At 43.3% G+C, this 26,657-nt stretch overlaps 1 protein-coding gene across 1 annotated transcript in view; it reads right to left on the minus strand.

Annotated features, from left to right (window-relative positions):
* LOC144247240 (transmembrane protein 94-like) overlaps positions 1-21,883 on the minus strand; it is a 40,863-nt gene extending 18,980 nt beyond the window's left edge. Inside the window, exons 1-11 of the mRNA XM_077787436.1 lie at positions 21,756-21,883; positions 10,369-10,488; positions 9,576-9,703; positions 8,877-9,013; positions 8,039-8,235; positions 7,284-7,435; positions 6,893-6,995; positions 6,505-6,591; positions 6,108-6,224; positions 2,370-2,426; positions 431-535 (exon numbers count right to left, since the gene is read on the minus strand). Coding sequence (XP_077643562.1) covers positions 431-535; positions 2,370-2,426; positions 6,108-6,224; positions 6,505-6,591; positions 6,893-6,995; positions 7,284-7,435; positions 8,039-8,235; positions 8,877-9,013; positions 9,576-9,703; positions 10,369-10,488; positions 21,756-21,779 — 1,227 coding nt within the window. The 5' untranslated portion in view covers positions 21,780-21,883. The remainder of the gene's footprint in view (positions 1-430; positions 536-2,369; positions 2,427-6,107; positions 6,225-6,504; positions 6,592-6,892; positions 6,996-7,283; positions 7,436-8,038; positions 8,236-8,876; positions 9,014-9,575; positions 9,704-10,368; positions 10,489-21,755) is intronic.
* Positions 21,884-26,657: the final 4,774 nt, after the last annotated feature.

A 26,657-nucleotide genomic window follows, 5' to 3' on the forward strand; every position in this document is an offset into this window, starting at 1 on the left:
GAAATCAAATAATTCCTTACTCTAATAAGATTGATGGATTGTTTAACACCAATTTCACTTCAGCATATTACAAAACTAAGCATGAAGACCAAGGGAAGGAAGCAACTATTCAACCTATTTCACTACCTAGAACCCAAAACAGCTGGTTCTTGCACAGGAATAAAGAGGATAATTTAACCAGAACCAGAGCTGGAAGATACAGACATCCTGTCAGATGTCACAGAGTATCTCAAACCATTGTTTTAGCCTGTAAATGTGCTTGGACATGACAAGACAGTTATAAACTCTTCTACAGAGACAGGTGCCTGAAGGGTTTCTAATTCCAGCACAGTGAACTGATTGCAGTTTGTGCTCAGGGAAGGATAACATGAATGATGCAAATGAAGCATCCTCAAAGGGCTCCTCTTTCTGACAGCCCAGCAATACTCACAGTGACAGATCCCAGACTGTGGAGCAAGCTGGAAGTGAAGCTCAGAGTTGGGGATTTGCCTTTTAAAACACAGAGGAAGTGGCTCCAGATACAGCGTATCATTTCCTGAGGAGGGAAGCAGAGGACATCAGCCAGTTAGAGACTCACTCAGTGGAAGATGAAGGGAGAGAAGGAAAAAAGGAAGTATGACATTACCTGCTTTCACTTTCAACACAGGGATATACTGTAAGATAAACATCAGTCTCTGTGGGAACCTGTTACCTGATACAGTGCTGGTGTTCTCCAGGGAAAAGCATTTATTCCCCTTTCTACTGATTGCTAACAGTCAGTCTGATTGTTGAATTGAGAATTTACTGAAACTACCTCTTGTCTATCCAAAACCATGGAAATGAATTCTGAAGTGAGTTCATTTTGAGTGAATTAGTTGTCACCTCTTGGTGTTTTTATCCTGAAGTAACTCAGCCCCTTGGATTGTGGAGTTTGAGGCCTTTCAGTTCCCACCACCATGCTGCAAATCAGGTAAAGAACGGGGTCCCTGTGGTGAGGTGACTTGTTCAAGGTTACTTACTGAGGCAATGATAGCATCAGAAACAAAGCCAAAGTGCCCTGACTACTCCATTTTTGCTAAAGAATTGTAATGGAGCAGAGAGAAGGGGATATTTTGCAAAATTAGGATGTCCAGTTGGAACCCTTCATTTTCTACACAGACATGTTTCAGAGGGAGTCTGGATGGCAGCAATCAACCCAAGCACCAGAGCTGTGTGTTTTCCTCTGGCAGTCCTAAAGCCAGCAAAACCATGATTGAATTACTGTGTTATTTTACTGGCTTTTTAGCTGACATTCTGGAATACTGTGACTGCAGAGCACTTCACCCAAAGTTCCTCAAATTATGCTCCCTTGATCCTAATGGTTAGTACAGCAGTAAGCTCAAATGAAAAACAATACAGAGTTATCACCAAGAAAAAAAAAAAGTTCTTATTTAAACCAGTTTCTTCTAAGCAAAAATGTTACAAAAGTTAAGAAACAGATCTCCTCAACAAGGTCATCTAAAATCACTGCCATTTAATATCTGAAAAACATCTCAGCTATATGATGAACTGGCACAAAAAGGCACCAAAATATTCAGCAAAAGAAACACAAGTGTGTGCACCCATGTGCAATCCTCTGAGTGTCTGGGAGCAAGGAGACAGGAATTGATTCTTATCACATCAAGGGATTTTTAATAACTCCTGGAGTCCATCTGCCTCCTTACAGAAAGAGGAAGGTTAACACCAGATAGACAGAGAAGGGTCTTTCCTCTACCCACCTGTTTAACCTGGATAATGCAATTTATACAGTGGCTAGAGTAGTTCATTCCCTAGAAAAAGGGCTCCTGAATGTTCCATTGCCCCAGCTTTGGAAGCACCAGTAATGTGCTTAAGCCTGATAAGAAGTCTGTAGAGCAGGATCAGCCTTTTAAAAAGCCTGAACATCCCATGGTCCTTCTACAGTTGGTCTGGGTGCTGACCACCATTCCCTCTGGGTTTTCATTTTGGCTTGAACAAAGTTTTTTTCTGGTACAAGTAAAATACTTCTTTCAGACACACACCATACAAAGTTCATTTTACTTCTAGTCTTGTAGAACAGGACTTGAAAATTTTCTGTCTCCAGGACAGAAAATGTTGATTTCAAACCATTTACAATATTCAGAAAAGCCCAACTGGACTGAGTATTGAGGTCACCTCAAACTCTAGTCAGAACAGCAGTATTTACATGGAGAGGTGGAGGGGAAAGACATGCAACCTGCATGCACATCAAATTAAAGCAACACATGAGTGACAATGGACAACTGACACAAGTAAAAAGGGTCTAGCAACAAGCAGGAGATCAGAGAGGAAGGGAAAGGATATCATGAAGTTCTGCAATGAAGATGGAGGAAAACAATTCATAATAATAGTACCTGAGAAGATACCATCTCTGTGTAGCTGCTGAGAGTGTCCTCTGAAAACTTAGCAAGCTGCAGCAAGAGAAGAGACCAGTTACTATAATTGTGCTCAGAAATGTGCCATGAGGAACATCCTTCCCACAGGATGTGCCTTCAGGGAGCAGAAAGCAGGAGTCCTGCTCTGTGGGAATCACTGTACCAAGGCAGACCAATAATTCATCAAAGCAATTACGTCTTTAATGGACTCTGTTTTTATCTACTTGTGAAGCACAGGCAAAGTGCTTAGTGTTGTACATCACAGAGGAACACAGTCATTACCTAAATGTCTACAGAGAAAATAATAGCAATTAGACCCAGAGGAGGATCTTTCTGGGTGGTTATTTTTAGCTAGAAAGAGCCAGGATTGAGTGATCTGATTTTAACTTATATGGGTCAGTTACAGGAAGACCGGTTGGAAAAGCAGATGCCTGGAACACAATGGACACAGAGGAGTGAGGTGATATGAATGGGATGTGGAGAAGAAATGAAAAGAAATTATAGCAGGGCACCACCACGGCACTCTTGGAATTACCCTGAGAAATTCACTAACTCAGAAATTTTGCATCCAGCACAAAGGTATTCCACACTAGATGTAATTTTAAAAAAGTTTAAATTTAAGTCTATTCATAACCATAAGTGAACATGGCAATTACATTTATATGTATATGAAACTATAGCCCAAATAATAATGCAGATATCTGGCACTTGAAAAAGGATCAGTTTAACAAAGCCAAAACAAGCCAAGAGAAATATGTCAGAAATAATTTAAACTGAGAACTATGAAGGATAACTAGGAACTGTTTAAGAATATTTTGTTACAATTTTTAAAAGTAACAATCCCATAGTAAAAATAAGAAACCAGTTTTGAGTGAAAGGAAAATAGTAGTAAGAATTAACATAAAAAATAAGGGAAAGTATACCAGTTGGTAATTAAAACCAGACCACTGCTTGTTAAAGACAGTGAAATTGCAAATGACATTGTAGGCAAGGCAGACGTGTTAAATAAATATTGCTATTCCTTATGCAGTGATACAATCATACCATATGATAACTATGAAATATTTTCCATTCCAACACCAGCTTCAGAAAGTAAATATGTTTAAATTAGCAGGTCTGGACAATGACTGTTACTGCTGATTTTGCACAAGGCTTGAACTATGGATTAAGTCCCAGTTCAATGGAAGTGGTGCCAATGCCCAAAAAGGGAAGGAGAACCATCCAAGTTACCACAGGACCCCAGACAGACTTTAATTTCAAACAGAATAAAAGAGCAGCTAATATGAGACTAATAAAAGAAGTGAAATAATAAAATCAGTGCCAAACACCACAACTATATGAGCAGCAAATCCCCTCAAACTATTGTGATATCTGTTTTGACAAAAGTACAGATTTATCTGATAAAAGTACTGCTTTTGACATAGACCATTTGATAATTTGACTTGATTCTAAATGCTTGACTAGTTTTCTAACTAAAATATCAAGGTAATAGGACTCATGTTAGATATATTAGAAATAGACAATCTCTAAATGGAAGAGAAACAGAAATTATTTGCAATAATGTGTTACTAGCTCAAGCAGGGACAAATCTGGGTACTTTGTTAATAACCTGAGAGAAAATTAAAAACAACATATTACTGATAGAGACTGTAAAGGATACAAAGTTTAGGCCTGCAACGTAAAGAGGACAGACCACTGTCACAGAACAATATGGATTGCTTGGGCAGGATGCAAAAATGGGCACAAAACTAAGGCTGTGTATTTAGGTGCAAAAATGGAGGTTGGATTTACAGGATGAGGATTCTCAGAAAGCAGTAACTGCAGCTGAACAAAGCTTGGCCTTTTAAAGGAGTGGCTGAAAGATCTAATGGGATCCTTTGTTGTACAAACAAGGGAACACAGAGCAGAAAGTCCAAATTATTCTGAAATTTATCAAAAGCTATTACTGGAATATTTTATGGGGTTTGAGATTCATAACCCTACAGTGATCTTGAAACAGTGGAGAAAGCTAAAAGGAATGCCAAGAGAAAGATTAGAGGTTTGGAAAATACGCTTATAGTGCCTCAAGGTGCTTGAAATGTTTACTTAACTAGAGATGGTAAAAAGGAATATGAGTAATTACAACAGACCAGAATTTTGATTGACGTGTTCTTTGCTCCTAAATCTAGGAGACAAAAGATGTAAATTTTCCAAGGACTGGAAATCAGATACTGCAGAAATTCCCACTAACACAGAATGTCCATTTTTAGCAGTGAAGGTAAATAATTACTGAGACAACCTATCAAAGGCACTACAAAAGTTTTCAAAGCAACAGCAAATTCCTTTCTAAAAGGAATGTTGCTGCAGTCCAACTGTAGTAATGAAACCTGGGGCTTGTTTAGGGGGGCATTGGTTTGTGTCCTTTCCACCAGTCACAAAGATCACCTCTGGCCTTGAAAAATTGGGACTCAAACAGCTTGAACTTGGTAGGAAGGGGAAGAAGGTGGAGAAGTGGCCAAGTTGCCACCAAGTAGGCCAAGTGATTGGAGAGGAGAAGAGTCTTACCTGCTACATTTTGAACAGAGAAGAGAGAAGGAAGGAGGGAAATAGGGAGGCCAAGTGACTGCCCTGGTCAGGAGGAATGTGACCAAGGCACATCACAGCAGCTGTTCTGCAGCAGCAAGGATGGAGGATCATGTCTGAGATGCCACAGAAAGAGCTGGCTGGACAGACAGAGTTGTCTGGACAAGAAAAAGGAGAAGACAGGAAAGGAAAAAAAGGAATGTGCAAGTATGAGTGACAGGGCAAATGGGAATGTTGAGAATGATGAAGTAAGGAAGCCAAGGAGCTCTGGCTCATTCCAGCTGAACTGCAAATTGTGATGGGAAAGAGGGAGTTTTCAAAAGTACAAACCAAGTGAAGCTGAGCATGGGTAGGAAAGGTAAAGTGGTGAAAACACTGAGAAGAGAATCTAGAGGTGCAAATGCTACTAAGGGATGTAATGTGACCTTCCTCCCAGGACATGGTCAGCTTAGTCATGTTCAACTAGAGAGAAAAGAATAGTAAACACAGACCCAGGGCCACAGAAGCCAAGGAAGGACAAGAAGGAGAAATTCCATCCAAGTAAGAGAAATCAGAACAGAAGACAAACATAGCTCAGTGCACCTCACCAGCACTGCCACCAGGACAAAAGAAGAGACACACAACAGCACATCCAATTCAGGACCATATCCCACCCAACCACCAAACTCCACGCCCCAAACCAGAACAACCACCAGAAACTGCTCTTCCTCCCTGACCTACTCAAAGGCCACGCCTGCAAAGAACGCCCCAGAGCCTCAGGAAAGGATTGTTCAGCCCACAGGGCGTTGCAGAGGATATGATGTACCTCATTCCTTCTCAGTGGCTACACATCGCCCAGTTACAGCCACCCCCGAGCATTTATTTCCATGTTGACCCCTCTGACAAACTCTACTGACAGAAAACACACGCCCTGACGAGTTTTACGGCATCACCAGAGCTTCCTATCACCTTGGGATATCTGTAGAGAGGTTGAAAAAATTAAAGCATCTGTTCAAGAAGTAATATTGTACTCCAGGGAGAGTGGAGAACAGCTGGGACAACCAAAGATCCAAGGTTTTACAGTTGTGTGGACACATCTGCTGAATTCTCATTTCACAGAGCCTTTTCATCTCCTGCCCTTGTCTCTGCAAGGGTTTCAGGTGGAAAGAAACCTACCAGTGAGGTGGAGGAGGCCTTGCTCATCTGAGCCAACACTCTGGCTTCTCCAAAGGCTGTAGCAAGAATCCACAGGACAGGAAAGAGCAACGGAAGGATGGGTAAGACACCATTCACCTGAAAAAAACAACCTGTGATCCACAACAAGCACGGACAACAAGAAGTCAGAACCTCTCACGTGACACCTTCTCCACCACACTGAGAAGATAGGGATAAAAGGAAGGAAGGGGACAAAAGCAGTGCCAAACAGTGCACACCTTAGGGGGATTTAATGAAGGACACCATGAATCAATCACACCAACTTGCAACTGATTTTCCTGCCGAATTTGGCATAAACACCAATGAGTTTAAAGGCAAAAACATTTGTACTGCCTTTGATAGGTTGTCTCTCCTTTACCTGCAGCTGAAGAAGAGTGTACTGCCAGGAAGCAATTCCAGGAGCTTGGAAAATGAAGCGCACAGCATTTGTAATCAGGAATCCAGCCTGCAATTCAGAGATGACACTGTCACCTAACTACTGGCACTTGCAGGGAAGGTGTTTTCAGTGCCTTGTAACGTTCTCAGCCCTGGGGAAAGTATGAAAAATATATTTTTGATCTGCTGCTGCAGTTCCTCCCTCCACTCTCATGGTTATGTGGCTCAGCATCTCTGAACTGCTGAAGGTACACACAGAGTCAGCTGCATGAGTGAGCCTGGCCACAACTTCCTGTTGATAGCTGCAGTTCTTCAGATTTACTGACAAAACATGGCTATTCTCAAGGACAAAGGCTTGGAATGAGACTTACCAGCACGATAGGGACAGCGTATTTCAGCATCACTGACTGTACAGTGAACCTCTCATTATCCAGGGCTGTCACAGGCCGTGACAGAGCCATTTCCAGGCACCACCTAAAAAACAGAAAACAGCTGGAAATTTCAGCAACCAAGACCCTAACCCTTCACTTTCCTTGGACATAAACTTCCTAGCAGACCTAATTAGAACACTGTGCTCAGCCTATGCTATGAGGGAGGGCTGTCGAAAGAGAAGCCAACATCTACAATAAGTGTGTGGCACTTGCCAGGGTAAATTTGCAGTATTGCCAAGCAAATTTCTCAGGTCTCCTCACCTGCTTAGCAGGAAGGCAGCAACAAGGACACAGACAGCTGGGTAGGCACTGTGCCCTGCATTTAACCCACCTGACATTATCAATTATTGGGGTCTTCAACACACGGAAGAGACGATAGATCTGAGGATTCTGAGGTCCCTTCTTCACTTCTCCCCTTGGGGAGGGAGGGGGTGAGAAGGGTGGAAATAGATCTCCAGGCTCCAGAACTATGTGCTCATCATCCTAGAAGAAAGGTCAGAGAGTCCAAAGGCTTCTATTCAAGCACATCTGGTTATTTAATGCAATTTGGCATTTGGAGTGAAACTTAAAATTTTAACCACCAGAGGTAAATTTCAAGCTTTAAACTTTTTCCAACCTTCTTCAAGCAGTAAAATCTTTCTATAGATCTTGTGAGTAGTTAATTAACTTCTACACCAGGTATTTTTTATTGCCTTCTTTTATAATAAATCAGTAGTAAGAAGAAGGTCAAAGCAGACAAACTTTATTTCTGCACATATAAAACAGGATAAAGGACGAGGTTTGTATGTCATATTATCCTACTGGATAATACTCCACTTATATTTAGCAGCACATTACATTTTCCCCTTGACCTGAGAGAGGAGGATGCTTTTGTATAACATTAGTGTCTCCTGTCCAGTGGGTTTGGGAGTTCATGGAGAAGATGCAGCCTAGCTAACTATGCCCTGTCCTTGACTGAACTGGAATTTCAAGCTATTTTCAAGGTCAGAAGAAACCAGACACTCCAATAATTTGTACTCTGGGAATTAGACTATTAGCAAGAAAAAAAAAATGTTACAGGCCAGGGAAATTAGACAAGCAAGTTACCTTAATCCCTCTCAGAGAAGCAAATGATTCCTGGCCTGGCCTCAAAGCCACAACATCTCCTTCTACCAAGAGGCTCACGGGCAGGTTGACAAGATGCCCATCCCTGTAGGCCCAGTGAAGGGACCAGGATGGGGCATAAGGCATGTGAAGGTCAGGGTACATGGAGTCTGGCCATTTCACCTCTTTGCCAAGTGTATCTGAAAGCACAAAGTATGAAAGATTGAAGTGGTAGCAATTCTGGATTTACATCCTGTAGCAGTTGTAAGTCCCCTAATGCTAAGCTCAGCCCATTCCCATGATCTTTTATCATCTCTCTCTTCCTCCTTGATGGCTTTTCCCTTCTCTCTCCACTCAGTATTAACAGCTAAACAGTCATTTAAAAACCTGTACAACAGAAATGCTAAAGGCTGTCCTTAAAACTGCCCCACTGAAAAGAACTGCCCCCTCAGGTCCCAGAGCCCCCATTGAGACGATGCTCATGAACAGCAATTTATTTACTTCTGCTCTGTGTTGTGGTACAACCCCACGTGTTCTCCCCTCCTCATCTGCTGCAAGGCAGATATTTTTATAAGGACATGAGGATTTGAATTACTCCAAAGCACAGCCATAACAGACGCCCACCTGCTAACACACAGCTTGGAAGCACATGGCCACATGACAGCTCAAAATAACTATTTTACAGGACAAGCATGAGGAGAACACACCTCCCACAGCCTGTTTTTGTGCAACAAGGAGGAAGGTTAGCAAGATTAATTAGAAATGCATGTAATCAGGTCTGGGGAAAGATTCAATGGGAGGAAAACACAAGTGCAAATGGGACAGGTGAAGGAGACCTCACCATTTATCTTATCAACGATGGTCTGAAGCCTCCTCTCCACCTCTCTGCACTTCAGCCTCTCTTGACGCCCGATCATGAGGAGATCCAAGAGGAGCAGGAGGAAGAGTGCCAGTGCATTGACTATCTCAGCACCTTGGCTTCACACAGCAAAACAGGAGGAAGCAGAATGCACATGAAGTTTGAGTAAACAAGCAGAATACACTGCCAGACACCCACAGAGATAAACACACAACTGCCTGGTTGTTTATTCCCACAGCTCACAGATTTACAGCTCAAAAAGAAACGCATGATCACACTTCTTTAGGATAAAGACACCAAAGAGGTCTGAAAGGACACATCTCAATTAAAAAATACTTTACAAATATGGTCAATGCATGTATAGCACACTAACTTCTCCCATGAGCCACTAATTTCTCCAGTTTCAAATTACTTCCTAACTATCATAATGCCTTAGGAGTCTTAAAGATCTAGGAATGATGTAGAAAAAAAAACCTACAGCCTCTCCTATTAGAAGTAGAATTAATTTGGCTGTTGTTCTGTGAAAGGGATTGATAGGAAATTACCAGTGTGAGTATGCTGACATCTAGATATCTAGATATCTAGAATGAGGGACAACATTCATGTCAATCACAGACAGTTCTAAGATTATATAAAACCACCACCCTGCTTCAGTTAAGCATCACAGGAAGCTTTGCTCACCTCCCCTGTGGCTGGCTCCCATAGCAGCACAGCAGCAACAGCACTGCCAGCAGCATCAGAGATGCACCAGGCCAGTGGAAGCAGGAGCAGCGGTTGCCATGGTACAGGAAACTGCTCCTCCACACCTCCTGCAAAGGGAGAGCAGCAGACAGTCAGCACTCATGGAATACAGAGCCAGACGTTTGGAAAAACAGTGAGAAAGGGTGAAGACAGCAGCTGGTGCTCCAGGGAGAACAGAACTTTGCAAAACCCCTGAACATGATACAGAGCATCCCAGATCCATTGTGTGAATCCTTCAGCACCAATGGATATTCAGCTGGTGAGTCTGGGTGAACACTCTGCTTTTCTGTTGATTGGAAGAATGAAAAGGCATCTGTGCCAGGCTGTCCCATTGTCACTGACAAACCAAGGAACACTTTTAAGCACTGTGCATAAACACTGGCACTTTGTATTCAACACACATCCGAGGCAAACATGGTGGACAAGGGGAGACTGTTGAGCTTCACAGCTCTTTTATCTCCACCTGAGATGGATCCTCTAAGCTCACTGCCCTTAGTGGCTCTTGAAGTCCTGAGATCCTTCACAGGCAAGAGGCATCTTCCAATAGAGCTTTAGCATCCAGGAGAGAAGTGCTCACAGAAACTCACCCTTAGATTTCTTGCTTTGTTCCCAAGAACTTCAGCAGTTCTACACCTGGACACTGGGGGGGAATGCAGCCAACTTCTGTTTAGCTCTCATCTTTACTTCGAGAAGGGGAGACCAAGTGCCAAACTTGTGCTGTTTGATGCCTCACCTTCCATGAAGACCCTTTTTTCCGTTCCTTCTGATGCCCCTCCAGCAGAGCTGACAATTGGTCTCTCAGGATCGTGAGGGCTTTCTTTGTGGTAAGGCCCAAACTTGAGGTCATCTCATCCTGAAGTGCCAGAAAAATAAACTGGTTAGTGCTTCCCTATTTTCCTTTTAGGCTTTTTCCTGGTGGCTGACAGAGCATGTGACTGTGAATGCCCTGCACTCATCACCACCAGCCTGATTCTCCATTTTCCTGAAATCATCTTCCCTCCTGTGAACTTTAGACTGCAGGCTGGAATTAGAGCACTTAGATAGTATCAAGTAAACAAACAGGTCCTGACTGTGCTGATAAATACTTTATCAATGCATAATACCAAGTCATTTCTGTGAAACAAGATCTAATCAGTAGAGGCTGAGGACAATACAAACAGAGGTTATGCAGGCTTGAACTGGTATCAGCTTGTAGAGACACCAGAACACAGTTATGGTACAGGATGATACAGGGTGAATTTTGCTAACAATAGTAAAAACTAAGTAGTAGAATATCCACAATTCACAACAAGAGTGGTGTAATTTCCACAACTGCTTGCTACAGATTTTTGTTTGTGAGTCCTGCCTCTGTGGCTACTTTGATGCAGAAGCTCCCAGATTTAAATGCTAGGCCACAGATCAATTCAGGACCAGACATGACCCCACCATCAACTCCTCCTTTTACAAGAGCAAACACTGGAGTTTTAAGTGCTGAACTGCAAGGGAGACGTTTGGACTTGCAGGAAGTACAGAGTTCACAGCACTGCTCCCTCAGTGCTCATCAAAGGCAACAGTCCCAAAGGACTCATCCCAGGAGTGCCATATGGAAAACACTGCCATAAGATACTGGTAACAACAAAGTGGGGTAAACACCTGCATTTCGGGGCAGAAGCATGAGCACTTTCTTTCAAATCACAGATTGCAGTGAGGTCCTGTGGGCACCAGATCACTGACAGCAAATCAACAGGGAAGAACAGGCAGGTGTCCATGAGAGGGCTACAGCAGTGAACTGCTAAATAAAGGTTCTCATGGGCATTTCATATTTTTAATACAAACACATTGAGCATGTACAGCACACAGGATATCCTGCATATAGAAATGTTCATGTGTCATACTGCACCCAGAGTACAGAACTACTGAACACAAACAGGCAGGAAGTTTGTCCCTCCTGTCCCCAACAGTGTGACACAGCCCAGAGCTCAGGCAGGAGCTGCAGCTCTTCCTGCTCTCATAGCCCTTCCCAGCCCTGCCAAACCCACCGTGGTCTCAAACTGCAGCAGGTCTGCTCCTCAGGAGCTGCTTGCACACACCCAGCTCTGCAAGTGCAGCTTGGCTCTGATCTGTTCTTCCTGTTCCTCAACTGCATGGTTTTGTGATGAACATTTACTGGAAACTAATCTTGGACTTCAGACTCATTTGCATTGATGGTTCAATCCAAAACTATAACAGTGTTGAACAGAATATAAATTCTCTTTCAAATACCATCTACCACACACACTCTCCCCACCTATCAGAGACAACCTGAAACAGCAAATTCTGTCCAGCCAGAGTCCAGCAATGCTGCTTCAGCTGCACTTTCACAGAACTAAAAATAATCCTGCTGCAGTTTTCATTCTCTGTGTCAGTTTTAAGAATAGAGGAAGCAGTTCTGTGTTGTTCTTGGAAGCAGCCCAGGTAACATCAGCACAGAACTAAACATAGGAGTGTCTCAAAGACTCCCAGAGGAGAAGATGGCAGTGGAGCTGGCACCAGCCATGCTGCTGCACCACAGAGTGCTGCAAACAGGAGTGTCTGAGAACACCACTGAGCAAGGCACAATCAGGCTTGTCTCTCTTGTCTGACTGCTGCCTGTCTGGGGCAAAGCAAGGCACCCACAGATGTATAAATCCTCTCCAACATGGGGAAAGCAGACAGATAAATAAAACACACAGAATGAAAGGCAGCAAAAATAATAGGGACTTGAACTGAAAAGTAAAGTCTGCTTAGACACTGAGCTGGTTCCAATGGACTCATCAAGAGCTACAGAAGTAATAAGAGGAAAGCTGCACAACATCTACTACAGTCACACAGTGCCTGGAAAGAGAAACTGCCACTGCACAGACACTGCAGGCAGTTAGCACAAAAAGGCAGCAAACCCAGAAGTAATCTAAAAAGGTTCCTGAAACACTTGCACACCTGCTCGAGACTTTACACAGGAGTTACCAGTTTGGCACAGTGTCAGTCAAGATAAGGGCAGCCACAAAGGAACGTGGCTGTAGCAGGTCACAAAGGACAAGTGCAGTGTGGCAGGCTGGGGAAGAGGAAGAGCAGGAAGGGCAGGAATTGTTAAACACCTATCCTGACACTTGGAACATGGAGTATTTGGAAAAGGAGGCAGAGCCAGTCTGGTAAACAAACACTGTAATACTGAGTGAGGGTAGCTGGGGGCACTGGGGTAACCTGCTGTGGGTGAGCACCAGGGGAAAGAGCCTGGGACCCAAATGAAAGGGGCAGGCAAGAAGAGCCACCATGAGCTCCTGGCAAGGGGCAGCTCCAGGTTTTCAAAACGATGCCCTGCTAAGTCATCAACTGCTAATAAGGCATTTTTCAAATGCCCTTAAGTAAACCTTTCCAGCCTTTCATCAGCTGCAAGTGCTCTTCCTGCCACAAACCAGGAAGTGAGCACCCCAGGGTGAAGAAGCCGTTCACAGGAGGTGTCAGTTCATTAATAAAAAACCTCAACATTCACATCTTTGCTTTGGAAAGTTACGCTCAAAGAGAGAGCAGCTAATTTTCCGGTCCAAACAGAAACAGCAAGACACCTTTCCACCCAGCTGCCTTAGCATAGGGCTTCCTCTGAAGAACAACAAAGAAAGAGCAGGCAGTAAATTCCAGTTTACAGTGAAAGCAAACCCCTGATGGGTATCAGAAGGCATTTTAAAAGGCTGTACTTTCTTTTTGCCTGTGCCTAAAGGCAAAAAATCCTAAGGACAAAATGAGCAGTTGCTTCTTCCTTTGCCCTGGAGAGCACAGGAGCTTTTAAGTGCACTAAGGGCTCCTCTGGAGCTGACCCCTGCCCTGGCCATCCCAGCCTCATAGCTGGAGCCAGGTAAAAAGGGGATGATTGCAACCTTCTGCTTTGGGGTGGTATCAGGGTTCTCCAGAGTTGTGATCTATGGGATGGCTGTTAGAGGAAAAACAGTGCAGGACACTTCCTTTGTGCATGTGATTTTATTTTCTAAAGGCAATGAATGTGCTGAAGTGTGGACTAGATGGGAACACAAAAAAATGTGTGAATTTCTCCACTCATAGTAAATATTCTACATGTTAAATTACTGCTTAGCTTGCCTGAAAACATTAGGAAAAGGGAACCTGAGACAGATCTTGCAAATGCCCAGGGTTAGGGGCTGGTTTGGCTCTTCAGGAAGGAAACAAGAGGCAGCTCAGAGGCAGGAGTTGAGGAGTCACAGAATCTCTAGACTCTTCTTTGCCTTGTCCTTTCAATTGACCCTCCAGAGTTTGACAGGGGTAAATAAGTTGTAAAATACCCATGAGTTTATTTAAATCCATAGCCTTGCCTGGCTCATGGCAAATAGGTTTTCCTTGCCTTTCTCAGGGGTTGCAGGAGCATTTTCAGGCTGATAGGTAGGAAAAGTGTGGTTATTTTCTGATTTTTTTCTCCCACAACATGAAGTTGTTCCCAAGCAACACCACCTACCCATGTCTGCTTCCTGCAGCCCACCTCCATCCTCATACAAATTCGCCACTGAGCTCTCTTCCTAAAATTCCAATCTTGTTCTTTTACACCTAGAACCATTTAAAATTACCTTAGAAGTTTATCAGCCATCTCACACTCTCTGCTACTTGATGAAAGACAGAGGTCTTGCAGCTTCTTTCCAGAGAAACAAAGAATTAGATCCCAGAATGTGTACAGAGAAATGGACACAAAATATTGTATTTAAGTCCTCTTATATTTTTTCATAGCCATTACACAACCATAGTAGCATATTTATTTGTTGTACCAGCAAATGTTGATGTAATATGTGCCAAATATTTATTTAATAATACAGGAACACAAATATTCCCTGCTTTCCAGAGCAAAGTGGGTTGAATCATCCTCCATCCTCTGTGGATTCAGTCCCTTGCAGAATAAGGGATTCTCATGAAAACTGCTGTACACTTGAGTGTAACTGCCTTTACAAAGACTGTTTAAGTAAATAAGTGAACAGAATACAAAATATTTGCTTCAAGTCTCAATTCTCATAGACTGCAGATCCATCTCTCTGATTCAGAGTGGTTGAAAACCCCTGCAGACTGTTTCCCTCTTTCCAGGCTGCACTCACTAGGCTCCTTTTATAACACCTTTACTCAATTGCTTTTTAGATCTGAACAGTTGGAGGTGGGAAACTGGGCAGCAAAATGTTCTTCCTTTTTCTGACAGCTATTTTGCATTCCTTAGCAGAAAAAGAAGGCAGTTTTTAATTTAACAATGACACTTTGCAGGTGACTAATCTACTTCAAGGATTACACCTCCTGAAATGTAAGCATTATTCACAGGTTCAAAAACACAAAATAAGGAGTACCAAATATATTTGTATTTATTATTGTAAGTTGGATTATTGTTTAGGGTAAGTCACAATATGGCACAAAGTGGGGTTCTGGGTCTGATCAGAGAGGATGACAGTCATCATATACATGACAAACACACACTTTCTTCAGATAGCATTTCATACAGCAGCCTAGTGTTAGAGAGTGATTTATTCTTGTTCTAAAGCAAACCACCCATCAGGATGCTACAGCTCCTATACACCTGCAGCTGCTGACTTAGTCCACAGACTGCCTGAAATGGCTCATCCCTGCTACAGTGACACAGATGGAACCAGCAGAGCCAACCCATCAGTCAGTCAGGGCAGAAACTTCCCTTTATTACCCCATCCTTGGTCCCAGTCTTGCTTTCTGTCTTGGTGCTCTCCTGGTTACTTTTTCTAAGAGATCAGACTCCCTGAGTCCAGGCAAGAATGTTTCTCTACTGACCCAGGCTAAATCGACCATCCCCCCTGACACATTCCTAGCCCATAGGATGAAGTTTTGAAAAAGACTCTGGACAGTCAGGACAGCTGGATTCTCTAATTCCTTCTACCACTGGTTTCTGCATGACAGTGGGAAAATCAGATACTCCTCTGTGCCTTAGTTTCTCATTCTTTGATGGGGCTACCAACTCCCCACCACTGTTGTAATTGTGAAGATTATAACATTCACCAGCCCACATGAATGCTACTGGAAAGCTCAGGAAAAAGAAAAAATATGTTGATATCTGCACAATTCAGGCAGCTCCACCAAGCAGACCATGCTCTGTGGGAACCACTGCCTTTAAACCTGGACATGCTGGGAAAAGCACCAGAAGGCATGAGGAACACAGCTATTAAACTTGGTTTGAATGCACCTGACGTTAGCTTGGCAGCCTCAGCTTTAGCTGTTGGTGGTCTCAAATCAAGTGAAACAAGCAGAGTCTTCAGCACAGCAGTGCCCAAGTTAATGGAGCGAGCAGTAGGCAGCAACTGTCTCCTCCCTGCCCCATGCAGCCCAGGATGAAAGGCAGCCCAGACCTCCCGCTGCCCCTGGACAAAAGAACCCCCCAGCTGGGTAACTGGGTGCCTGCAGGGGCTCCAGTGTGGATGCTTTGAGGTTCGCTAACAGGGCCTGCAGATTCCCCCTGCAAAAAGACAGAGCTGCAGGAGCACAGAGCTCTGAGATGTGGCCAAAGCAGCGCTCGCCAGCCTGAATCACTGATGCACTTTGCTGTGCACAGGGTCCATTTTAATCCATGCAACAGCATCCACATTTTATACTCTCTGTAAAGCACGGAGTAAAGATGCCAACAGGCACAATCAACCTCTCTACACAGGTCATGCAAAGCCCAGCACTTTGCTTCTCCCCAGCAGCAGCCCAGCAGCAGGGAAAGAGGCAAATGTTCCTGTGGAAACAGCCCAGTTTGGAATTGTACATTCCTCTGTCCGTCCCTTCAATCCTGTTTGGAGCAACAAATCCCCACCCATAGTTACCTGTCCCACCAGGCTGCTGGCAGGAAGAGACAGGATTTATGCAGTGTTTTGAAGCACTATACAATTATTAAGCTTTAATTACTGTAATTTAGCCAGTTGCATTACTCCTCCAAGTTAGTTCAGAGAGCAGCTAGGAGTCTGTATTTATCCTGGCTTCAACACACAGCAGAGCTTTATGCCAGTGCAGAGCTCCCTCCAAGGAATGCTAATGCCCCCCCTCCAGAGGCCAGCAATGCTCAGAAATCCACAGAACTTCAGTACATCTTTCATCCCCTTGATAGTTTCCTTCCCATCCCCACTTCTTCAGCTGAAGACTTTGGGAACCAAAGTGATGATCCAGCCTGGCAGGTACACTGCCGGACGGATCCCACAGGGATAAGGAGGTTCAACAGTTACAGATCAAAGCCTATAGAAGCAACAGACAAATTTAAGCCATGAAGCAGAGGGGCAGCAGAGCAGGAGTCAGCAGTTAAAATCCTGTGTGGATCTTCCTATTGGTCCTGGGGTTAAAACTGCAGTTTAAAACAGTTTCTTTCCCCCGTCACTGCCAAAAACAAGCTATTCCCTAGCTAAATCATCACTCTCTGTTTCATGTCCTGCCATAACCTCCTTCCCCCAAAACCTCAAAGCTCTTCATGCCCCATCACATCAGGCAGGATGCAGACTGGAGAGGGAGACAGGGAAAGCCATTTTGAAATTAAATGTTAAGGGAGAGGAACTTACTTTGCGACATTTGCCTTGGTGGGGGATCCAGAGATCAGCCTGTTTGAAGAGCATCTGGGCTAAATTCCTGCACCACTTCCCCAGCAACTTGCACTGCTGCTGCTCTCCAAAAATGACAGAGCAAAGAGGGAGAGGGAGCAAGATTGTGCAGAGCCCAGCGCTGCAGAGAATGAGACAGAAGCAGCAGAGTGAAGCACCAGTCTGCTGATTAATTCAGCCTGCTTCCAGTCACACTGCAGATCCAGCAAGGAGGCGGCGGATGGGGGTGGGGGATGAGGGAGGATGAGGGATGGAAATAGGGGGAGAAAAAAGCAGAGAGGGAAGAAAGTTTGCCCTGGATAGCACCAGATGTCTCTGAGAATAGTTCATTCATCAGATGGAGCTGACACAGTGAGGATCCCTGGGCTCACTTCCATATGCACGCACAGGAAGGAATGATGCTGACAGACAGGGGTCTGTGCAAAAGCAGATGGCAAATTAGGTAGGACAAAGTGCTATAAAATACACTACGGGAAGAACACCTGAGTAGGCATGGAAAAATTGAGACCAAGAGACCCTGGAATACTAACTGCCCCACAGATGACTCCACAGCTTTGGAATCAAGCTCAATTCAAAAATATAAATATTTGTTATTTAAGCAAGTTGAGATGGTTAGAGGTCCCATCTGAAGTGTTCTCTCCCTCTTCTCTTTTTGATAAAGAATGCTGCAAAAGCCCTTCTCAGTATCCCATATTCATCCTGAGCCACACAGTCTGAACTAAAAGGTGCACATAAATTCACCATAGCCATTCCTGGGGCTCCACATTTACCTGGGCATGGTAAACAGGAGGCAAAGGATAAGTGTAGACAGGGCAGGGCCAGGTGGAAAAACAAGGGAATAGACAGGTGAAGAAGGAATGAGCCTTCTCTCTCATTCTAATCTGTTGCAGGGATGCACCTTTATAGGTGAGTTTTTATTTAGCTCCTACTTCAGTGCTGTCCTAATTCTGTCTGGGGCTTCCTAGTTCTGCAGAGCAATCACTAAAACAACTGCTTTCATTCCACACAGAAAGGGGTAAAGAACTGGCCCAGGCAAACACCACCTCAAGAGCTTGCCAAGGATTACAGCTGCCTGGTACCAGACAGGACAGGCACTGCCGAGGCTTCCAGTCTCAGCATATTGTGCAGCTCTGAAGACCATATACAGATGTTAGGACTCATCTACCCTACCTGGACAAACTCTTCATTTCCTTTCCTTTCCTTTTCTGAGGTTCAAATGCCTCATTAGGCACAGCCCATATTCTGCATTTTAAGCAAGAAGGGCAGAGATTAAGCGGCCTCAATATTCACAATAAATTCAACATAGGGTCTGGTTATCACCTGTGTATTGGCACTGAGTTACACATGGGTGTGTAATCTCACAAAGCACACAGAGCCAAAGCTGAAGGGAAGCAGACACTATGTAATTATTTAATGTAACTTCAGGAGAAAGCAGAAGAGAGAAAGAGGGAAAACATCCTTTATCCTTCTGTAGGGCATTTTGTTTCCTAGACAACAATTCTATACTGAAAAAAAAAGAAAACATACTAATGGCCCAATTTTTCTTTCCTGCCTGCTAAGGAACTACTCATCTACTCCTTTCAACACCAAGGAAAAATGAGAGAAAAAATAAAAGATCAACAACAGGACTGGGTAAGAGCAGACAAACCCTCATACAACATGCTTGTAAGACCTCTTTTTTATTACAGTGCTTGCTGATTTGTTTCCCATGGCTTTGTACCTGTTGGAGACTTTGAATGAAAGTGAATAAAACAACTTGCTTGTGCAATACCAGGATCAATCCTTGTGCTTCATGCAGTTAAAGAGATCCCAGCCTCAAAACTCCAGCATTGGTCATGGACACAAATGGCATTGGATCAAATTGATACTTCTTGCTTACCCCACTGCTGAGAGACCTTGCTCTAAAGTGTTTTGTGTAGGGCAGTAATTTGTATTATCTAGCTTCCTTCTGATATCAACTGGTATCAGAAATTGCATCTGGATGTGCATTTGTGCATTAAATAATATAACAAAAGAGCAGAAGACAAAAACTTGGGATCTGAAGATAAAACTGGGACTTGAACTAGAAGGCTGAGTATAAAGGCAGGGACTGACCTATACAAAATCTGCAGTGTAAATGAGAGACACCTGTGAAAAAAGGATCAGTTTGTGAAAAAGCACTTGGAAGAAGAGCTGAGCTTTTAGAGAACAGCAGGGAATAAACACAGACGTAGTCACTGGCAGGATGAGAAGTGGCAAAGGACTTGGGCTACTTTTCAGTCCAAAGGTAGGACTGTAGCTGTTGTTAGGCAACCTGGAACAAGGACCAACAGTGCTGGAGCTGGAGCAATGTGGAGCACAGACAGCACTGGCTTCCTGAACCTGTTTCCAGGCTCTGTCTGGCCAGGAGGCACAGTGCAGTATCCAGGCTGCAGCAATTACATTGGGACAATACAGCTCAGTTGTTATGGGTAACTGTGGAATGAATGATGTCAATAATTTTTATTAGTTGTGTGGTTGCAAATCCAGCCTCTGTCTAAAGCAACCCAAACTCAGAAGCCTCTCACTCTCCTGTGGTAATCAGTGCTGCTCTCTTGGTATGTGCTGAGAGGTCTTGGAGCAGAGATTCTGGAACCTTTCAGAAGGATTAAACTCACTTCAGAAATACACAGAAAATTAAGAAGTCTGAGGAGGAGAAAGAACAAGATATCAGCACATTTAATTTAAAAAGAACACTCTCTGCCTTTCTCTATGGTGTCTGGCTTCTGGCAAAAACTGGAAGGCAGCCTGCATTACACCTGACACACTCTAATCCTCAGCCATTCCTGACATGGGAACTTACCAGCCAACTGGAGCCAGAGGACAAGTCTCTCAACTGAGTGACAGATGTCTGTGCTGCAGCAGTGCTCTGAGCACATCTCCTGTTCCAGGAGTACTAACTCTCCATCACACACGTACATTGCAGAGATTCCTTTCAGCCAGATTTGGGACTGATGTTTTCATGGGGGTTCCTTTTATTTTTAGCATTTTAAAATAAACCTAGCACATCAAACTTACTGCTGAGGTTACAAAGCAGGTTTGTTCCCTTATGTGTCCAAGTTCTTCACTTTGGGAAGGAAGATGGATTCCACCTTAGATGGGGTGGAACAAGGATCTGCAGTATTAAAAAAAAAAGAGCAAACTCCTTAGCACCAAATTACAGAATGGTTTGGATTGAAAGGAACCTTAAAGATCATCTAGCTCCAGGCCCCCTGCTAACAAGTATAAAATCATGGTCTTTCCTCAGAATCCAAACAAAGTAAGTTGTAAAATGCAGTTTTATGTATCTCTGGGGTTTTTTTCATTCCTCTTTAAAAGACTGTGGTGATCTCTCACCTTCAGTTTTAATACCCATTCAGAAAGGAGGGAGAAAAAATTTCAAGAAGACAGGAGAGGAGGTTAGGACTTGAGAACACCATGATTCCCCCTGTAACCTCCTTGTCAGGACACTTTCCTAATAGGCCTTTTAAAGGTCTATTACAATGCTGTCCATGCTGCTGCCTGTCCAGCAATTTGATATGATCTTCCTGCACTGTACAATGGAGAATGTCATATGAGAAAGGTGAGCCAAATATAGTGACCTACAGTGAAAGTGTCCCCACTATGCCCTGCTCTCTTTGGTGCTCTCAGATCCTACACAGAACATACCCCTCCACACAGTGGTAATTGCATCATCTCTTAAAATGATCAATACCAGATTAGCCCATGATGTCATTAACAAGAGAACAAGTAGATAATTGTCTTCATTTGAATATTAACTCCATGGTAATAAAGCTATTTGATATAAAACTACATAGGTCAAACGTGACCTTTGAGCACTCCAGAAGCAAAAGGTTGGGGCAGGAGTCAGCCCAGGCTTTCCTGGTCTAGCACAGCTCAGAGCAGAAACCCAGCAAAGAAGCAGTTGAGCAGGTAAGTGTCACAGCTGATGTGAAAAACTGATTTTACACTGCTGTAGTATCTTGTGGTCTAGGTGAATCCCTAACAGGTATTTTGCACTAATGAACAAAACCATTTCTCACTGCTGCAAACAAAACAGGAAGGAAGGGATGCATGGAGAAAACAGAGACAGCCAACAAAAGCTCAGGTGTGGTGGGGAAAGGGACACCAGAGGGAAAAGCCAAGACTGTTCTCTCACCAGAGCTGGCTGAGACCCCAAGTTATCATCAGCAAAACTGAACTCAGACTATTTCATTGCTCTGGTTTATTTAAAAAATCTTTCAGTGAATTCAGCCTTTTAAGAAAAGCCAAGTTGAGGGTCCATGGGAATGGAGGCCCAGCTTAGATCTCAAAAGACACTGCAGGTGTGACAGAGGACACCCCACCTGTGTTGTTCCATCGTGGTGCCTCAGTCCCACCCTGTAAAAGATTTCCCTGCTGACACAGGGATGTGAAGGTGACACAACTCTCAACTTCAAAACTAACCATGGATTATACCACTATATAATAATGCCACCAGGTGAATCTTGACCCAAAATAATAAAGACATTTAAAAGGACTCATCACTTTAGTTCGGTGTGACTGTTATCAGCAAACCTACCTGACATTTCTCCTTGAGGTCCATGGCTGTGCAGTTTCTGTAAGCATGTCCAGCAAAAGGGGACTGCTCCTCAGGGGAGAAAGTCTCCTAGGTAGAGAGGAGCTTGGCTATATTTACCACATCACCATCTGCAGAAACAGAAGAGGAAGCAATCAAGTCTCCCACATTGCTTCCTTTAGGATAAGAAAGTGATGAAATTCACAAAATTCAAATTACAGAATTGGTTTTTAAAAGAAGGAGAACTAGGGAGATGAAAGTCCTTCTAATAGTGCATCAACCCACCCCATAACTCAGAAGTTGTTAGCTTAACTCTCCCCAAAATCTGACATCCAGAGACAAATTAAGTTCCCTGCAGTGCAGAGTAAGAGTATTACTGTAGTCCTGACAGGCTTTTGGGCAAGCCTCCAAATAAAGGCTGAAAAAGCTTGGATTCCACCAGGTGTTGGAGCAAGCTGTCACCCACAGCAAATTGTCTCATTACTCTTATCTACCAGGAGCTTTGTCCAGCTAGTCTACAACTGAGCCAGCAATAATGACTCTTCCATTTGCTGAATATCACATCCAACCTTTGACAAGGCTGTGCTGCTGGGCAGAGCATGGATCTGATCACCAGTAAGTAAAGCAGAAATTCTAAAACATTGCAAGATGACTATGGGACTATGGATCTAAGCCTTTTCTCTTTTCAGCAAAAGTGGAACTCTAACAGAATTTAGGAGCTTTAGAATTTACATCCTTCTAACTCACTTTCCTCTACTTCCCATGGCACAAATTTCTTCTCCTTCCACAAAATGTCTTTTCTGGTGTGCATTGCTCCAGAGGTCTCTCTTACATATAAACACAACATGATACTATAAGATTACACTATGATTGTCTTGGGAAAGTCTTTCTGTTGGTTAATAATTCCTGGTTCTATTTTTTAATATCACAAGGAAGTTCAGGGCTTGGATATATCCTTCTCCTAAATCCAAATAAAAAAAAAGCAGCTAGATATGCAAATCAACCCAAACCACCCACACACCTCCTAAATACAAGGGGACTGGCTTTTGCCAGCTGAGATTTACTACCCTTGTTTATACAACTCTACCTTCTTCAAAGAAGGATTCTGGAGATTCCATCCTTGTGGCAGTCACCTACACCACAGCTCTGACAATACTGTCTTAACTTCAAGGAAAACAAAAGGCATCCAAAAGCTTACTCAGAAAGCCACTCTGTCCCACTCTGCAGTTAGGTAACAGTATTTTCACTCCTGCAGGCAATCCTGCATCTGCATTCTGGGGGAGAAGGAGCAGACATTCAATATTCAGAGTGCTGGTTATCAAAGGCCTGCCTGCAGAAACACAACCAGCACCTTCAAGTGCCATTTTTTGGCTGCCAGGCTGGTCAGCATGAGCCACTGGTCTGGACTCTGCTCTACTTTTCTGTTCTGTGACCCTTTCAATGTGCACACAATGAGGGAATAAAGTTATTTTCAGTCACTTCATATCCCTGCCAGGCCAATTAGCAACTACAAAGAGAATATCAGACAAAGTTACTGGAGTGAAGCTGACAAAGAGCTCCCAGCAAAGGGCTGGGAGTGGGAAAGAAGAAAAAGTACTTTTGTGTGTTTGCACGCAGCAGTTTAGAGCCTTAGTATCTTGCCTTTAATTTGAGAGTGACTCTTGTATAAGGAAAGGCAAGACAAGATGATTATAAGGATAAAATGGTCACTAACAATAAAAGGACTAAGATAAATCCATGATCCTTCTTTTTAGTCCCCTCCAAGATAAGATTTATTAGTTGATCTACTGATGCTCTCACTTGTTCAAATAAAACTAAGAGCCTGAATTTCTCTCTGGATCTGGATTTCAAAAGCATCCAGCAGGGGTGGGTGGCTATGGCTAGAGGGCAGGAGGCTGAGCTGGGCAGGAGACAGGATTTCTGCACTGCCCTCAGTGACATTCTGCTCCTGGCAGCAAACTGAAATGTGATCCTGAATGCAAAACACGCCATTCCCTAAAGTTCACAGCACATCATCTGCATGCTTAGGAACACCACCCTGGAGTCCTTCAGTGCTAGGAAGCAGGAAACACACCAAGGGTGTTAAAAATACAAAGGATAGGCTGGAAAGAGTGAATATTTCCTGTTTAGAGAAATTCAAAAGCTGTAATGGACAACATAACAAGAGCTTGTGAAAATAATCACTGGCGCACAAAACACTGCTTCATCATCATAGATGTTCAGGGCTTCTCCAAAATTTGAACACACTGACCAGCCCAGAAACAGTTACGTTTTTCTCACATGCCTAATTTAAGGTACCAGCAGTCGTAGACTGTAGACATTTCACACAGAGAAAGCAAGAAGGCAAGTCTTTCCTGTGCAAATCTGCATACAGAGCAAGGAGAATGTTTAATTTTCCAACTTTTAAAAAGGGTTTTCATTTAGAACCAAAAATTCCAAACACAGCTAACCCCAGATAGGTTAGGATGTCTTAGTATTGGGGTAACTGAAGCCAATAGCAAAAACAGGTTAGGATGAAAAATCAACCTTCCTCAATCTCTGCACCTGGACTGGCACTGGAGCCATTGAAGATGCAATTTGCATGCTGTCTTTTAAATGCAGAATCTATCAAAATAAAACTGCAATAATTTTGTCATTCCAACTAAACACCTCCCATGCATTACAGAGGTTTTGCAAACACTTGGGAAATAGGTTCACACACTGAGGCTCCAGCAACTTAATAAATTCTGGAGGTAGCCTGCAAATCTGCAGAGTTGTGCATCCACTCACTCCTGACTGCAAGATCTCTGTGTGCTCTCCTCCCAAACTCCTCTGTTTCAGGGACTCCTGCAATTCCCACTTCCATCCCTACCCTGATGCAGGGACACTCCACACTCTGGACCCATCCTAGTTTTGTGCCCTGCTATTCCATACTGGAATATCTGCTTCCTTCTGTCCTCCCTGTTCTTATCTCCGTTCTGTCTGCCCGGGCAATTAGTCACGTCGACATGTTACACTCTGCAGGACAGAAATGAATTGGAACTGCTTTGCTGGGACATGTTGGAGGGTGTCAAATATTCAGCAGCAGACAATCAGAGATGCCTGAAGCTGTGGCTGCTCTAATCAGACACCACATGCTCCCAGCACAGCCAGTTTACCCCTTCCACTTTCCCAGCATACTGCATTCTCCTCAGGATTTTCAAGCCTAGAGCAGTTTGTGAAACTTGGGAATGGCTGGATGTGGTGTTCAAGTGTCATCATGTTGCATTCAGCCTGAAAAATATTTCCAAATCATTGGGCAAGAGTGAAACCCGGGATAGGGTTCACCAAATAATCCAATGCTAACTGCAAGGCAATTGTCTGGAAGTCCTGTATCCCAGACCCAGGCAATGGTTATCCCACAGCTTACAGGGAAAGGTCTGTAACCTACCTTAGAATATCTCTATTTTATACAATTGAGTGAATTCTGTGCCTGGGTTTGCCAAGTGTGTCTGATATCCTTTTTAAATTGGAAAATATATCCACATCCCCCTGCAACTTGTTTCAGTTTGGAAGTGCCCTGAACAAAGAGCAAGTCTTGCAGCCCAATCTGAGTATCAACAAGTGTTTGAAACATCCTTCTGGACAGCAGAACTTTGCAAGGGTCCATTCAACCTTTTCTTTTATCAGATCATCTCTTGAATAACAATGTCCTATACAGCCAACGTATTTATATAGTTAAAAATACCATGGCTCAGATTTTCCAAGGATTTCAAATCACTTAACCATCAGTATGAGACAGCAATGTTGAATTTTAATAAAAAACTGTACAGCATGATATATTACCTACCAAACCTATAAAGCAACTAGCAAAAAGAATGATCAAGTAATTATAGAACCTATAGACAGTTGAAAAGAAAAATGTGTTTCAGAAGCTGCTGTCTTTAGGGAGAAAAATAAATCAACCTAATGATACTGTTTTCCTTAAAGTGTTCAATCACTGATGCTTTCATGTTATTTACTGAAAATTCCCAACACAGATTAGTCTATGAAAAATGATGGGGAGTGTGAACATTTCTTGCTGCCAAAAGTGAATTCCTCAAGAACAGAAGCCTGATCTGTCAACCAAGAATAGAAACACGGGGGAACAGATAATAACCAAAAAAAGCAGCTGCCTTGGAGAAAATGGCTTTGATTTGAGCTGATTGTTTTGATATCCACAGAACCATACGGTCTTCCTATTCATGAGGAGCTGATGTCTGCCTGATAATTTGCAACATGGGCACATTTGCTGATATATGGCCTTCCAAAGGTGCATCAAGTGATCCTGTCAATTGCTTTGAGACCCACTGAGAGCATGGAATAATTACAGCAAGGGAGCTGGCAGACACACTTCTTGGCTTCAGTATCTGCCTGTGAAAAAAGACTTGTCAGAATTTGGGCCAGCTAAACATTCTCTGCCTCAATAACCCCAGACTGCAGATAGGAATATGCATATCTGCTTCAGAGGGAGACTGAAGTAAATTTATTAGTATCTGTGAAGTGAGATCCTCTGAAATAGTGTTGTGTATGTGCTAAGTATTATCAACTCAGTAGTGGTCACATATCTCATTTGAGCCTGGCTGTGAAGAATCAGGAGCTGATTTCACACAGTCTCTGCTTCCCTTCCTAAATGACAGGAATCAGAGAGAGGTCTATTCTGCACTGAATCACAAACAGGATGAAACTTGAAATTAATTTAGAGTTTGTCATCCATTGACAACTGTGTCTCTTGGAGGTGAAATTAATTTTTGTTTAAACCTTACTTGCTGAGTTTTCCAATAAAAAATATCTGACTGTTTCCTACTTTCTCCAGAAAATTCAGGACTTGCACATTGGACTGTTTCAAAAGAGAGTCATTGCTCAAAATGAAACCTGAGCAACAAAGAGGGAGAAGGGGAGTAGGGA

The sequence above is a fragment of the Lonchura striata genome, chromosome 19 (genome assembly GCF_046129695.1).
Source record: "Lonchura striata isolate bLonStr1 chromosome 19, bLonStr1.mat, whole genome shotgun sequence".
Classification (NCBI taxonomy): Eukaryota; Metazoa; Chordata; class Aves; order Passeriformes; family Estrildidae; genus Lonchura; species Lonchura striata.